We start from the raw sequence: 15084 nt of genomic DNA, 5'->3' as shown, positions 1-15084 counted from the left end.
CCAGAGCCATCCTTAGCTCTGCCTTGGCACCCCAGCCCCGCCTGCCCAGTCAGTGCCCACCCAGTCCTCTCCTGCCTCCCTTGAGCTCTCGGGGGACTGGGACTTCATCCTGCACTGCTTTGTGTCTCCCCCAGTTCAACCCCCTGCAGTCCCAGTAGAGTGCCCAGAACACATGGCATGGTGTTGCGTAGTTTCATTACCCCCAGACTGAGACTCGGTCCCCGTGGAACATGAATCCCCCCATTTTCCCTCCCCATAACCCATGTAAAGCAGACCCTTTTTTACTATGAATTTGCCTGTTCTAGGGACTTGGTGTAAGTGGGCTCATTCAACATCTGTCCTGTGTCTGGCTTAAACTCACTGAGCATAATGTCTTCAAGGTGCATCCGTCCTACAGCACGTATCAGAATTTCCTTCCTTTGTAGGGCTGAATAATATTTCATTGTCTGTATAGCCCACGTTTTGTTTAGCCATTCAGCCTTCAATGGATATATGGGTTGTTTCCACCTTTTGCCCATTGCGACTAATGCTGCTGTGAACGTGGGTGTGCAAAATGCAAGCTCCTGAGTCAGATCCTTTCTCTGCCACTTAACTGGCTGTGCACAAACAGTCCTCAGGGCTGTGACAGGCCCGGGCAGGTATGTGGTCAACAACAACTGTTGGAGTGCACATGGTAGGCTCCCTTGGGTACACCCTGTGGGTCGGTCCCCTCTTGCCACAGCTTCTCTAGTCCAGTGGGTGTTGAGAAGATGTTGGGCCTCCCCAGAGTAGCTGGGTGGCCAAGCCCTTCCCTGTGTTCTTGCTCAACAGTCCCAGATCACCGAAGACTTCCGGGCCCTGAGGAAGACTGCGGAGGATATGAACCTGTTCAAGAGCAGCCACCTGTTCTTCCTCCTCCTCTTGGTCCACATCATTGTCATGGAGAGCGTAGCATGGTTCACTGTCTTTTACTTTGGCAATGGCTGGATTCCAACCATCATCGCGGCCTTTGTCCTTGCGACGTCTCAGGTGAGGCGTGACTCCCTCACCCATTGCTTGAAGCCTTCACCCTTGGCTCCCCTGGCCCACAGAGGCCTAATGCACGTGTGCTGACACTTGTAAGCATCTGCGGCTCTCTCCATCCCTCTCTCCCCAGGCCCAAGCTGGGTGGCTGCAACATGATTATGGCCACCTGTCTGTGTACAGGAAGTCCACATGGAACCACATTGTCCACAAGTTCATCATTGGCCACTTAAAGGTAAATATCAGCTGCCCTGGGCATCCGTCCCACTGGTTAGCAGCTCGTGCAGCGCCACCTCACTTTTCTGAGACCGGGTCCCAGCAGGTCTGTGTCTGAGGCTGCAGGATAGTGGGCAGGCCCACCCGGGAGCCACGTTTTCCTGCTGGGCAGGGCCAGGGGCAGAGAGAGGGGGAAGGGAGGTTGTTACTGAGCTGCAGGCTTCCAGATCCTCCACCTCTCTGATCTTCTAAGCCCTGTGTGTGTATCACATTAGACCCCCAAAATCAGAGTGTTAGTTATAAAAACTGGCATGTGCCCCTGTGATCTGTTGACTCAATTGATTATGTATTTGCACCCTATCTAATAAACTACCTTTAGTTTGGGACCAGTAAAGAAGCCGTCTCTCTTGATGAATTGGTATGCTTTCCTCCACTGGGTAGTGTGAGTGAGTTGATATTTAGTCTTCTTTTTTAACTCTAGTGCCTGGAAGCTCATAGCAAAGATTTGGAACAGCAACTATCCTTAGTCTACATTTCATTTTACACATCTTCCCCTTTCATTGTGGGTCATTTATGCTTTTATCTTTATTGAGACCGTTCTGTTTTATCTGAGTCCTTTATCGTAAGCCATCTCAAATATGCTTTGGAAGTATATGGGGTATGATAAGGAGATCCTGTCATCTTACAAGTCCTTCACTAAGGGACATCAGTGCAGTGAACAGCTGAGCCAAAGGACGAGTTGTTTAAAACTCAGGAGAGGTAGTTCTACTCTCTCCACCCTTCAAATAAGGAGGCAGACCCACAGAAGTTTATAAAAACACAGGCTGAATTGGCTAGTGACCTTGTGCCAATCTGATAGGCATAATCCTTGGGTTTGGAAATGAGTCTGCCAGCTTTCCCTCTGGCACACATCATCTTCCATGTCAGCCTCTCGCACCAGCATCCAGCAGCACCCCAAGAAAGGCTGTCTTAAGACTTCCGGCCCTTCCCACCCTGGCTCGGGAAGAGCTATATGTCTGGGTTAAGCTTATCCCCCTGTGGCCCAGACCGCATCAAGCCATTGGCTTGCCAGCCCGGGATCTGGCTGGGGGTGAACTACCATTGAACTAGTAACCAGTTTCCACAGCAAGCAGTTTGCCTGGCCCTGAGCCTGGAGCCGCCTGAGAACCTGGTTTCTTTCCAAAAATTCAGGGATGAAGGGAGAGGGTGCGCATAGTAGAGTGCTTTGTTTCATTTTATACTCTTCTCTGTTGGAAGAAACCCTCCTCAGTATTAGAAAGTAACATTTCACTCCAGACCCATGCTATCCCCATGCATTTAACAAAGATGGGCTGTGTCCTGTTTCCAGATTCTGGGCGGGAGTTGGGAGGGCCCTTCTTGCCTGATGTCCCTCAGTCCTTGAAGGCCGTGAAGCAGAACTCTTGCATCAGATGGAGACGAGGCCAGAGGACTGGCCTCCATGTAGAATGGTGGCCTTCTGAAATTAGAACCCTGGGACAATGGGAAGCCAGGCCTACTTGGGCTCAAAGACTAGAGGAGGTCAGGACATGGGTTCCACTCAGGTTTGCCAGCCCCCAGCTAATGTGGCCATGTTGCTGTGTCCAGGCCGGTGGCCGGTCTGCGCAGCACCTCTGGGGACAACCAGAGCAAGGAAGACCACAGCTTAGGTCTGAAATTGCTCTGGCAATTTTACACAACTGCAAAGTCTTGGGATTCCATTTGTTCCTCTGGTCCCTTTTCGGGGAAGAAAGGGGGCTGGCTGCAGGGTGGGTCCTGAGGGCCCTGTCAGCTTGGATATTCTAGCTCAGGCTTGTGAGGGCAGTGAGTAGGATGCTGGGAGCTTTGAGGGGCTGGACCTGCTTCTTACTGTCAGCCTGCACGGCTGTGGGGTTCTGGATGTGAGCTCTGCCCACCCTGTCTTCCCCTCTCCCTTCAGCCCACACCACTTCCAGTGAACATTTCTTCAAGGGTGTCACAGCCCATCTTTGTCTCATGCAAAGACAGTTCTGAGCGGTCTCACCTCTGCTTAAAACCTGTTAATTGCTCAGCCCCTGCACTTAGGATAAAATGCAGACTTCGAGGCCTGGTGCCATCTAGACTCTGCGTCGGAAGATAGAAACCTGGAAACTTGCCAGCCTCTTTACAACTTCCTCTTGGCTACCCCGGCCAGGACTGGGGAGGGGCAACTGAGCCACTTGCCTAGGGGACTTAAGGGGACTCGAGAAGACGGTAATCAAGATAAATCACATTTTAATGCAGTATATTTTGAAAAGCAAAATTAATGCAGAAAAATCCACAATGAACAAAATATCAATGTTTTAAATAAAGATCAGGATTGTGCTGAGCCATATTGGCACCTGAGGCAAAAGAAAAACTTTGTGCCCCTGTGTATGTGTTGGCATGTGTCCTTTTTCTGATGGTTGATTTTTTTTTTTCCCAGAACATTAAAGTACTTGAAAATTTTTAAACATTGGAGAGTTGGTATAGTAAAAGTCTCAACATTAAAAATATTCTTTATATTGAAAATGAATTATTATTTTATTTCAGTTTAAGTTAATTAGAAATTACTTAAGACTGTCGCTTGGCTGAGAAAAATGGTCAAACTTGGCAATTCTCACAATTGAAAACAAGATGAGCCAAAAAGGGATTTTGAGAATGTTGTCAATGAATCTGTGTCTGTTAAAGCTCGGGGTGCACACTTTTGCTTTTCTCTCAGGCTACGATCTGGTTCAGCCCAGGGCTGTTGGCCACAGTCCTGGGTCTCCATCCCAAACAAGGGACCTTCCTTTGGCTTCTGGAACAGCCTACCCTCCCCACCCCACCCCTAAAACTCTCACTAGGCTCCTCCCTCTATCCGGAAAGCACCCCTCATTCTGGCGCATCCTGAGCATCCACCCGCGTGATGCCCGACTCGCCCCCGCTAGACAAGGGCTTGCCCCTTGCTCACTGCTTCATCCCAGGGCAGGCGGCTTTGCCCCACATTCTGAGAACACGGGGTGGGCCAGCATTCCGGGGAAGTTTCCTGTGCCTGGGAAGGAGGGGTTTGTGCAGAGTAGGTAGGGCTTTGCCTAGAATGAAAGAGAGTTAGAGCAGAGGAATAGCAGGATCAAAAAATGTTTTGTCCTTACATACGTCCAGGGAGGGCAGGTTGGCCCCACCTTGCTGACTTCATCCTGGTGGTATTCACAGCCTGTCTTCCTTTCCTTCACTTTTTCACTCAACAAACATCTCTTGGATGGTGTAATCTGAACATCACACTTACCGTAACATGCCTTGCCCCTCCACTGAGGATCGAGGAGTCAGAGGACACATCCATCTTTTTAGCCGAAAGAAGCCAAACTCCTGGGAAGGATCAAATGCAAAAGTCCTTGACCCTTTAAGCTCTCACTCACTGACATCACCTTTTCCCTGATGGGTTTTGAGGGCCACCTGCTGACAGGCCAGAGGTCCCAGCAAAGACCACAGCTGCTTCTCACTGTTCCCACACATGGCTCTTAGTATCCAGAGAACATGTCTGTGCCAAAAGCATCTTCCGGGTGAAGTCTTAGTCTCAGCGAACAGTCCTAGGCCAGATCATTGGTTGATCCAGCAGTAGTTCACCGGGACAGTCCTGATGCTGAAGCCTCAGAAACATCTTGTTTCTGCCGTGCGTCACTGGGCAGCCTTGTGAAGGGGCATGCCCTCAGAAAGGGTGAGGAGCTTGAGCTGATGAGACAGAGATTTATGACCTTGAAATAAATACTCGCGTAATACTTCTGGCTCCTAGAGTCCTGGCTTTATATTTATGTGTGAGGACCAGGAGGCTCTTAGCTATTTATGTTAGCGATTGTTTAAGCCCTCTGTCTGTTGGGCTGTCCCTTGCCAAATACTCTGTGGGCCCTCCGAAAGCAGGGACCACTTGGGGTCTTCTTTGTTTGTTTTTAAAAAGCTTTATTGAGATATAATTCACATACTATACAATTTGCCCATTTCAAGTGTACAAACCAGTGACTCGTACATTCACAGATTTAGGCAGGCATCATCACAATTAATTCTAGCGTACCTTGTCACCCCAAAAAGAAACCTCATGCTTCTCAGTGATCACTTCCAAACCGCCTCGTACCTCCAACCCATCCTCAACCCTCACCCTAGGCGATCGCAAATCTAGAGATTTGCCTATTCTGGACATTTCATACAATATGTGGTCCTTTGTGACTGATCTCTTTCACCCACCATGATGTTGTCAAGGCATCCATGCAACAGCCTGTGTCAGCCCTTCACACCTTTTTATGGTGTGGCCAGACCCAGACGGCGTCCCATTGTTTGGCTCCACCACATTTTATTTATCCAGTCATCAGCTGATGGACATTTGGGTCATTTCCACTTTTGGTTATTTTGAGTAATGCTGCACATTTTTTGTGTGGCCAGGTGTTCATTTCCCTCAGGTGCTCAGATGCTGGGTCAAATGGTTGGGCGCACTTCTTATGGTTCCTGAAACAGAATTGTCCTTGCACAAGCTAGGCACACAGGAGATGTGCAAGGGGTGAGGGGCATGGGGGTTCACCCGGTGCTGGCAGGGTGCAGAGGCCACCCCACACCTGCTGAGGTGCTCGCCGTGTTGTGGATCACTAAACACCCTCACCTGCCATCACCACCTCATGATTGGGGAAACAGGCCTGGAGGGATGGAGTGACCTCCATTCAGGGGCCTGGGGCCCTGAGTGTAATGGAGACGTCAGTCCTGGGTGTTGGAGGTGTAGAAACTGGTTGATGGGTCCCCCAGACGGCTGCACTGCTCACCCCATTTCTCCCCACAGGGTGCCTCTGCCAACTGGTGGAACCATCGCCACTTCCAGCATCATGCCAAACCCAACATCTTCCACAAGGATCCAGACGTGAACATGCTGCACGTGTTTGTCTTGGGCAAGTGGCAGCCCATTGAGGTATGATGAAGGGGACAGTGCTGACGTGGGAAGTGTTTGGCCTGAACAGGGAGCAGGAAGGAATCCTATGGGGTCGGTCATCAGCCAGAGACACCTGTGTCTGATTCTTGCACAGAAACCTTTCCCAAACGCCCTGAATTCAAGCTGGCGTTTCTATGGAATAGCCTCACGTGTAAAGAATGGACACAGCTCCTGATTAGTGTCAGCTGCCTCCCTACCTCCCATGGGCCAGCCTGTTTCTTCCTGGGGGAGAGGGAAATCTGGTTCCTGTTCAGCAGGAAGGCACAACTCCAGGGCTCAAGCTTGGTTCCCAAAAACCAGCTCAAGCAAGCCTTATTTGGAGAGTCACAGTCCTTGATGCCGGGAGGGATCTCAACATGAGCTGGTCAAACCTGCTTCACCACAGATGACAAAGCGAGGCCTAGTGGGAGCAGAGGATGTGTCCACACAGTCACATAGTTTAGGGGTCAGTCTAGGCTGAGGCCCCAGACCTGACAGCTGGGCCATTTCCTTCACTCTACCACACCACCTTATTTTTATCTTAGCTCATTTTTTAAATTATAAATATAGACCATACCTGTTCCAAGCACTTAAATAGTATAGAAATATATAAAATCTAAAATGAGTCTCTTATTATATCCATTATCCTGCTGCTTTGCCGTAAATGTCATGTTCCTGAGGGTGACCACTGTTGGCACCATGCTATGAATCCTTCCAGATATTTTCTGTGTGTATTAATATGCACATATCTTTCTTAAAAGCAAATTAAAACTTAGATATTCTATTCTGCAACTTGCTGCCTATCAAACGTGGACCTCCTTCTGAAAGCCTAAGACCATCAGCCTCCACCTGGGGCTATCCAGTGCTCTGTCGTATTTCTATGCCCTCTCATAATCCCCGTTGTTTCATAAGACAGGAGAATTTGGTGTTGCTAATTCTTAAGTTCCTTTTCATAAAAGTGCCCCAATGCATTTAAAGAATGTCTTCATTGGACACATTTTTTTATAAAGAGTAGAATCTCTATGTGACAGCCTTAATGTTAGGGTTCAGTTTTTTTTTAAAACTATATAATGTTTTGTTTTTTGGAAATACCGTGATTATGTAAACTGAAGGTTAGAAGATCCTTGTTGCTTTGATGCAGGTCTTAAGCATCATAGGGCTCTGCAGAACGGGCTCAATAGCATCTGCCGAATGAGCACATTCGAGGGGCAAAAGATTCTGAACAGGGATGGCACCCAAGGCTTGGAACAAGGAGAGGAGTGAGCCTGTCCCCCAGTTCTGATTTTTACCTCGTCTCTCAGTTTCTTTTCAACCAGAGAGGATACCTGGACAGAAACAGGTTTTCTGTGACATCATCAGTTCAGAGGAAATAAGCTACCATTCAGTAGTTTGGAAGCATGGAGTCTCTCCAGCAGGGCAGGGGTTTTATTCTCTCCCAAAGTAAATACTTGCGTTTTTCTTCTAGGAAACAGTTTGCTAGCTTTGGCTAGAAATGTGCAAATAGTAGAACTGATTCTCTTGGGGCCTTCCAATAAGTGAAGACAAAGGCCTTCCCTTCCTCCAGGAGCTTCGGTGTGTAAGCCGTTGGCTGTCCTGACAGGTGTCTGTGTGCCCCTAATAACAAAGTCTAGTCTCCCCAGCTATGCTGGCAAGAGGCATCTTTCCTCTCTGTGTGGTGGCCAGTGCAACCTCTTCTAGCGTGTCCTCTCCCTAGTACCTCTTGAATGCTGGCTTTAGGGCAGGGGCTGGGATAGGAGGTTTCAGGGACCTGCTTACCCAGTCACCGTGAGCTTATTAGTGGGCTGACCTCCCCTCCTGGAAAGAATTTACATCTTTATACTCAGTTTTTCCTCCCAGGACTAAGGTATCTTTCTCCATTTACTCACGTCTCATATCTCTTGGGAAGGATTTTTACTTTTCTTTGTATGCCTCGCGGATGTTTCCTTTCCAGTTTAATCCTAGATAGTTTTGTCTCAGGTTGGGATTTCTCCGGTACTCAGGAGAGCTGTTGACTTTTGGCAAGTTACCTTATGTCCAACTCGTGTCCACATCCATCTCTGTGACACTAGGTGTTTTTCAGTTGATTCTTTTGAGTGAGTGTCCTGGGTAGACAGTCATATCCTTGAAAATAACGAAAATGAAGGTTCTTCCTAATAGCCCACGCTCTTATTTCTGGTGTAGGTTTTTGGACACTCCTGGACTCCCAGACAGAATTAAATAGTAGTGATATCAGGGGCAGTTTTGCTTATCCCCCACCCCCTTTCTGGCGTATCATGGAGGGAATCAGGGAGGCCATCGCCCCTGTAGCACTGTTGGGGGCCAAGACGCTGTGAGGGCTTCTGTCTCCTGGCCTGAGGTCCTGCTTTTCCCTGCCCCTGGGATCTCTCCCTGTCTGTCTGCAGATAACCCTCGGGGCTTCCTGCTTCAGGCACACCTTCTTGAACAGGCCAAAAGACCAGTCCTACTCTGGAGCCAGGGCCTGTGGTCTTGCCATTCTGTGCATGTTTGGTGGGGCCATGTTGCTCATTTCTGTGTGTGCGTGCTGCATGTGTGTGTGTTTGCAGGTTCCCAGAGGCAGGGCCTGGGTCCTCCCCCTCCCCCGCTGAAAGGACAAGGAAGGTCCTTGTCAGTCCTCAGACATTTTGTCCCAAGAGCCCCCGGCACAGCCTCCAGCATACCCTGAGCCGGTGACCCAGGCCTGGCTGTGTGGTCTGGGGGCATGCTGAGTACAGAGAGTCAGCCCAGCCAGGGCAAACGGTCAGGGACCTCCAAGAAGTCGGCCACCAGGACTGGCCGCACCCCCCTCCCTCCGCCTGTACACCCTCTCAGCCCCAGCTTGGGGCCCGTCAAAGCGAGCCCTGCGCATACCACCATCTCCTCCTTGGGGTTTGGACTCAACAAGCCACCCATGCCCTCGCCCGAGTGAAAGCACCCTGTCTTCCTGGCATCTTGCCTATGACGTCTCCTGCCCGAGCTTTCTCCATGTGTGATGAGGGCTCTCCTGGAGGAGATGAGGTATGGGGGTCCTCCAGGCCCTGTAGCTGCCCCCCATAGGGAGGAAGGAAGGCTCTTACTGAGTGAATCCACAGACGTGGCTCTGGGCTGAGCACTGTATGCAGGACATCACTTAACTCTTGCTTAACCATGAGGCAGAAGTTATCATCAAACCCATTCTATAGGTAGAACAACCAAGGCCAAGATGGGTGAAATAATGTGCCCAAGGTCACAGCTAGAAAAGGCAGCACTGTCATCCAAGCCCAGGCTGTCTGGCTCCTGCAGGGCTTCCGGGTCCTCCGGGGCCCTGCCCAGGGCCACCACGTGGTGGACACTAGGGAGATGTGTTTGCTAGCTAACTCCAGCTTTCTGATGAATTAAGAAGCCAGGGGTGCCTCCTCCTAGCATGGTACATTCTAAAATACCTCTCCATGTCCCTTCCCTGGGCCCCTCACTCATTCAGCTAGGCGTTGGCAAAGAACACGAGAACCAGGAGCTCAGCCACACACCGGGCTTGGCATCGCCTGAGCTCAGTTGTTCTTTCTGATTTTCAGAGGAAAATTATTCTCTGGGTCAGCGAGACTGACAGATGGCCTTGCAGTTGCCCCAGCCGAGGTCACCAAGACGGGGAACAGGCATTCCGTGGCGCTTTGGTGTGTCGCCACAGTCACACCAGTAACTGGGACTGACCTTGCATTCACAGTCCCCAAGTGCATTTATATCCGCTTCCTCTGCCTGCCCCTCAGCAAACCTGTGAAGTGTCATTAATCCACTTGACCAATAAGGAACTCAGAGCTCATGGGGGTGGGGGTAAAGCAGTTTGCTCAGATGCATTGTTTGCATTGTCCCCAAGCCCTGCATCCCTAACCCTGGGACCCTCAGGGGCTGACAGCCCTGCTGGGGCTGGGGGCTGGGGCTTGGTGGGAGGGTGAAGGCCTGTAATCTGTTCCCCAAAGGGCACCATAAAAACAGTGCTTGCTGCACAAAGGCAGCTTCAAATGAAGTCCCTTGTGCCCCCAGAAGCTTAGCCATCCCTCAGTCCTTCTGAGAGCATCCTCTGGGCCTGGGGCGCTGTGCACTGGGATGACCTGGGAGGCAGAGATGTGGGGAGGAGGGCCCCCATCCAGGGCCAAGAAGCCTGCAGACCAAGACTGGGCTTGTGGGCTTGTTTCCTGGCTTCTGGGAGGTGAGGGGCTACCCAAGGCCACATGCTCCTTGGAATCTGGACTGCAGCACACCCCAGGCTGGGCCCCCTCCTCCGAGGCTGCCTCTGAGGCCACCCTGGCTAGAACTTCTCCAGGGCCAGCCTCAGCCCTGGCCTTCATGACAGCCTTTGCACAAATGGGCACACTTTGGGGGGAGGAGTGAGACCCTTGCCAAGATATAGGAGGCCACAGGAAACAAGGGGTCGATTCTGGCAGTGCTTAGGTCAGGTGTGCCATGACCATGGCCATGGGCATCAAGATGTGCATCCAGAGGACAGGCTAGGCTTTGTTTCCACCTAGAGCCCTCCTTTCAGGAGTCCATGGACCCTCCCTGTGATTTTTGACAGTCACATCCCTCTCACCTAGAGAACAGGGGCACTGGCCTAGATGACAGCCAGGTTTCTCCATCTGTCACTTGCTTGGATCGCCCAACAGCAGTAAGAATAGACACCATCAGAGGAAGGTGACTCCGGCCTTCAGGTCTAGGGGTGGATGAGAGGCAGTGTCCCAGGGGTCAGCCCTTGGCACTTAGGCCCATGTTCTCATCGGCTCCTCTTAACAACCAGTGAAGCCAAACAGGGCTCAGGGGTGCTAAGTGACCTGTGGAGGGTCTTAGCACTGGGGAGGGCAGAGTTCAAGCCTGGGCTCCCTCCAGCCCCACAGTATCACACACAAGAACAGGTGCCTCTCTCTCAGCAGCCTCTTTTGTTCTCAGTCCCCAAAGAGCAGGTGGACTGGTCCCCACGGGGCTGGGCCCTGGAATGAAAGAGCTCCAGGGACCCTGTGGGGCCATGGCTCCCCACCGATTCATGCTCAGGGTAGCCTGCACAGCTCTGTACAAGGAGGATGCCCAGGCCCCAGGCCAGCCCTCCTCACTTGAAGTGTCTGGGCATCAGGGTGCTCTGGGCGGGACCAGGTGAACAGATGTGGCCGGAGGAGTCCACGCGATGGCCTTATGTGGCCTGCCGACATCCTCAAGTGAGAAGCATCCACCTGGGAGGAGCGATTAGCTTTTGGAAATTGCAGGAGGCTCCAGGGAGGTAGATGCTCCCAGCCTGGTGACTGTTAACAATTCCCTGGGCCCTGCCTGCGTTCTCCGGGCCGCTCTCCAGGATGCCCTTGGGGCTCTCGCAGTCAGAGCAGTGGAGACTGGCCAGGGAGCTCCCTTTGGGTACCTATGCCCTGTGTGAACTGTTCAGTTGTGCTTTCACTCAATGAGCATTTACTTAGTGCCTGTCATTTGGGCTCTGAGTCCCTGTTCCTGGGTTCAGCTTCCAACTGGGCCCACCTCGCGTGGCCTTGGGCAGTGACTTAACCGGACCTCAGCTTCAGAAGTGCCGCTCCTGGGCTTGCGGAGGAGCGCGTGGGCGGAGGCTGCCCACAAGGGCCCAGGCGGCACACTTGGCTGGGGTTGAGGAAATGCCAGCCACTGTTTGTGGGAGTGGCTGGGAGCCCAGAGGGCCAGAGACTCGCAGAGTGCAGATTCACAGGAGAGGGTCAGAGGCCCCTGAACAGGAGGAACGGGTGGGCCCAGGAGTCTGGGGCCTGGGGGCTGCTGGGGCTCATGGTCTTTGCTCTCTTCTCAGTATGGCAAGAAGAAGCTGAAATACCTGCCTTACAACCACCAACATGAGTACTTCTTCCTGAGTGAGTGCTGGGGCTCCCTGGACTCGTGCTTCCCCGGGGGCCATCTGTCCCTCCTCTCTCCCGACACCCTTTCACAACCACGCAGTGACCCCAAACCTGTCAGACGAGAGGGGCTGCAGCAGCCTTCCAGGCAGACCACTCACAGCCCACGGTACCGATGGGACGCAGGCCTAGAGTCCCAAACACCTGCCCAGAGCCCCACACTCCCTGACCCCTTGGTGGGGTGCAAGGGGTGCTGTCTCTGGCACCAGGGCCTCCAGCCGCCTCTGCCCTCAAGCCGCAGGGCTGGCACCGCATTGGCGCTCTGCCCGCCACTGTTCCCGATCTTGCCTGGACCTGGTTGGACAGGACGCCTCTAAGTGCCACTGCCTCTCCCACAGTTGGGCCACCGCTGCTCATCCCCATGTACTTCCAATACCAGATCATCATGACCATGATCGTCCGCAAGGACTGGGTGGTGAGTCACGCGGCGTGGCTGGCGCGGGAATGCGGGGAGGGAGGTAGCTGGGGTGAGCGGCCCCCAGGGCCCCTGCACTGTGCCTCCGTGTACCTTTGTGGGGCTCCTGGCATCTCCCGAAGGGGTGGGTGCCTTGTCCCTCTCAGGAAGGCAACTTCCCAGTTGTAGGGAGGCCACAGCACCCCAGTCCTAAAGATTCCCGCACACGGGGCATCCCCTGGGGGCCACTGGCTGTGGAGAGCCCCTCAGAAAGTTCCTGAAGGCAATGTGATGAGAGCCACTTGCGGCCCATCCATCTGCAGTCCCTCTGTAGCTATGGCCCTCCCGTGGCCCTGCGTGGCCCTTGAGACCCCATGAGCCGTGTCATACCACACTCGGGTTGGTGAGCAGAGAGCAGCCAGGCATTGGCTGAGACGACAATGTATTACTTTGCTAAGGCTGCAGAACAAAGTACCAGAGGCTGAGTGTTAACAGAGTTCTGTTAAACAACAGAAATGTGTCTCACCATTCTGAAGGCTACAAGTCCAAGATGGAGGCGTCCGCGGGGTCAGTGCTTCTGAGGGCTGTGGGGGAGGGTCTGTTCCGGCCTCCCTCCTTGGCCTGTGGATCTCGGCCATCTTCTCCCTATCTCTTTACATCCTCTTCCCTCTGCATGTCTATATATGTGTCCAAATTTCCCTCTTTTTATAAGGATGCCAGTTGCAGGGAATTAGGGCCCATCCTTATGACCTCATCTTAGCTAATTACATCTCATGGACCTATTTGCAAATAAGGTCATGCGAGGTCCTGGGCGTTTGGACTTCACCATATGCATTTGAGGGGGCACAGTCCAGCCTGTAACACCAGGCTTGGCTGAACCTTGGATCCTGCCTCCAGTGAGAAAGGCCCCAGGCAGGGCCCTACAGTGCGGTGCCCACAGCAGTCCTCCGCTTATTCTAGATGTCTAGGCGTGATCCCAAGTCAGAGGAGATGGTTCCCGCAAGGGAATGGCAGGTGGGGCCGTTACTGTAGGCAGAGCCTGCTTTGGAGAGCAGGGTCCCCAGCAGGAGACCTGGGGACCAAGGGGACAGTCACTCAGTAGGTATCACTAGCCTTTTTTTTCTTTAAACCCAGTTTTACAAACGAAGATACTGAGACTCTGAGAGTTTGGGACTTGCCCGCGGTGACTCCAAGGGGTGGGTCGGTCACTAGAACCTGGGCCTCCCAATGTCCTGGACTCTCCGCCCACATCCCAGCCACCAATCATTCTCAAATAACAATATTTGTATAGCATTTTAAGGGCTTCAAAGTACCTTGTCTTACATTCTCTCTTTGAAATTGTGGACAAAGGCACTGTGTCTGTTGATTTTGCTAAAAGAGCTGGGCAGGTGGGGGTGGCCAAGGAGGAGGTGTGATTCTAGAGGCCCTGTGCAGGGAGAGCCTATGCCACTCACTTCTAGGATGTGCGTTTCCCCCCGAGTGAGCTTTCTGCCCATACTGACAGGGACAGTTAAGCACTGCTACCTGCGCTGCGTCACTTAACCTGTTTAACTGACGCAGCAGGCACAGGCTGGAAGGCAGTTTCTGGATCAGCTCAGTGGTGGGAATTTGAGCCTCGTTGTCCTGCCCCTGTGGAGGCTGCCGTTCCCCAGGATTCATCTGGTAGCAAGTGGAGGGAGTCACAGCTGAAAAAGATCATGAGCCCTGCGCTGCTGGGTTACCTGATGCTCCTGGGGCATTTTAATCAGTTTTTAGCACATGACTCCGACATGAATATTTAATTTTTTTTTTTAACTGTGCTTGTTCCTCAGGGAACAAAGTATTAAATAGGGACAGCAGGAGAGGAAATAAGACTATGTACCTGAACCAGGTCAGCTAGCAGAGCCAGGACAATTTGATAGGGCCTCTCAGGCCCTTCAAGGCCTGCTGGCTGTGGGGAGCCCCAGCGGCCGTGCCCTGGCCCCTGCCCAGGAGTAGGGTTTAGTGGGTGGGAGGCCAGGCCTCCAGCCTTGGGCTCCTAAAACAGTAGCTGACTGCAGCCAAGCTTGGCACCAGGGATTCCAGGCTGATAGGACGGACCCTGGGAGCCCCTTGGGCCCATAGCTGTGTGGGGTGGAGGCATGCCCTGCCCCATAGTTTTCTGATTCATGTAACAGTGAGTTTGGGTGCCAAATGCATGGCACCTGGGGCAGTGGTCCTCAGGGAGGGCAATTCTGTTGGACCATATGGTAGTATCTGGTGACATGTTTTATTGTCATAACTTGGGGTAGGGGACAGAGTGTTACTGGCATCTATTGGGCATCTAAGCAGGGATTCTGCTTAACGTCCTACCACACATAGGACAGCCTCCCACAGTGAAGAATATCTGGCCCCAGATGCCAGGCATGTGGGGGATGAGAACTGAGGCCGGGAGGAGAGGGCTGGCACACTCTGAAGAGCTCTGAGGAGGGAGATTTTGCTGCTCTGGCAGGATGGCCGTGACCACATCCAGGGTTGCTTCTCAGCCTCACCTTTCCTGGAGGGGCACTGCTTCTCACACCACTGGCTGCTCCCTCCTGAAATTTTCCCTGATTCTGCATCGCCTACCTCTGCCTCTCTGGCTGTTTCCCTGCATCTCCCTCGCCCCCTACCCCTGAAACCAGTGGTCACATGGTCCTGTGGTC

At 52.5% G+C, this 15084-nt stretch overlaps 1 protein-coding gene across 6 annotated transcripts in view; it reads left to right on the top strand.

Annotated features, from left to right (window-relative positions):
- Nucleotides 1-15084, top strand: part of FADS2 (fatty acid desaturase 2) — a 117710-nt gene that overhangs the window by 96256 nt on the left and 6370 nt on the right. For all 6 annotated transcript variants that reach the window (XM_073217667.1, XM_073217668.1, XM_073217666.1 and 3 more), the window contains 5 exons: nucleotides 811-1008; nucleotides 1136-1237; nucleotides 6014-6139; nucleotides 11925-11985; nucleotides 12366-12442. In XM_073217667.1, the coding sequence (XP_073073768.1) occupies nucleotides 811-1008; nucleotides 1136-1237; nucleotides 6014-6139; nucleotides 11925-11985; nucleotides 12366-12442 (564 nt within the window). The remainder of the gene's footprint in view (nucleotides 1-810; nucleotides 1009-1135; nucleotides 1238-6013; nucleotides 6140-11924; nucleotides 11986-12365; nucleotides 12443-15084) is intronic.

This window comes from Manis javanica, chromosome 11 (genome assembly GCF_040802235.1).
Source record: "Manis javanica isolate MJ-LG chromosome 11, MJ_LKY, whole genome shotgun sequence".
Taxonomy (NCBI): Eukaryota; Metazoa; Chordata; class Mammalia; order Pholidota; family Manidae; genus Manis; species Manis javanica.
Note: the sequence above shows the minus strand (reverse complement) of the source record. Positions and strands in the feature narration are given on the sequence as shown.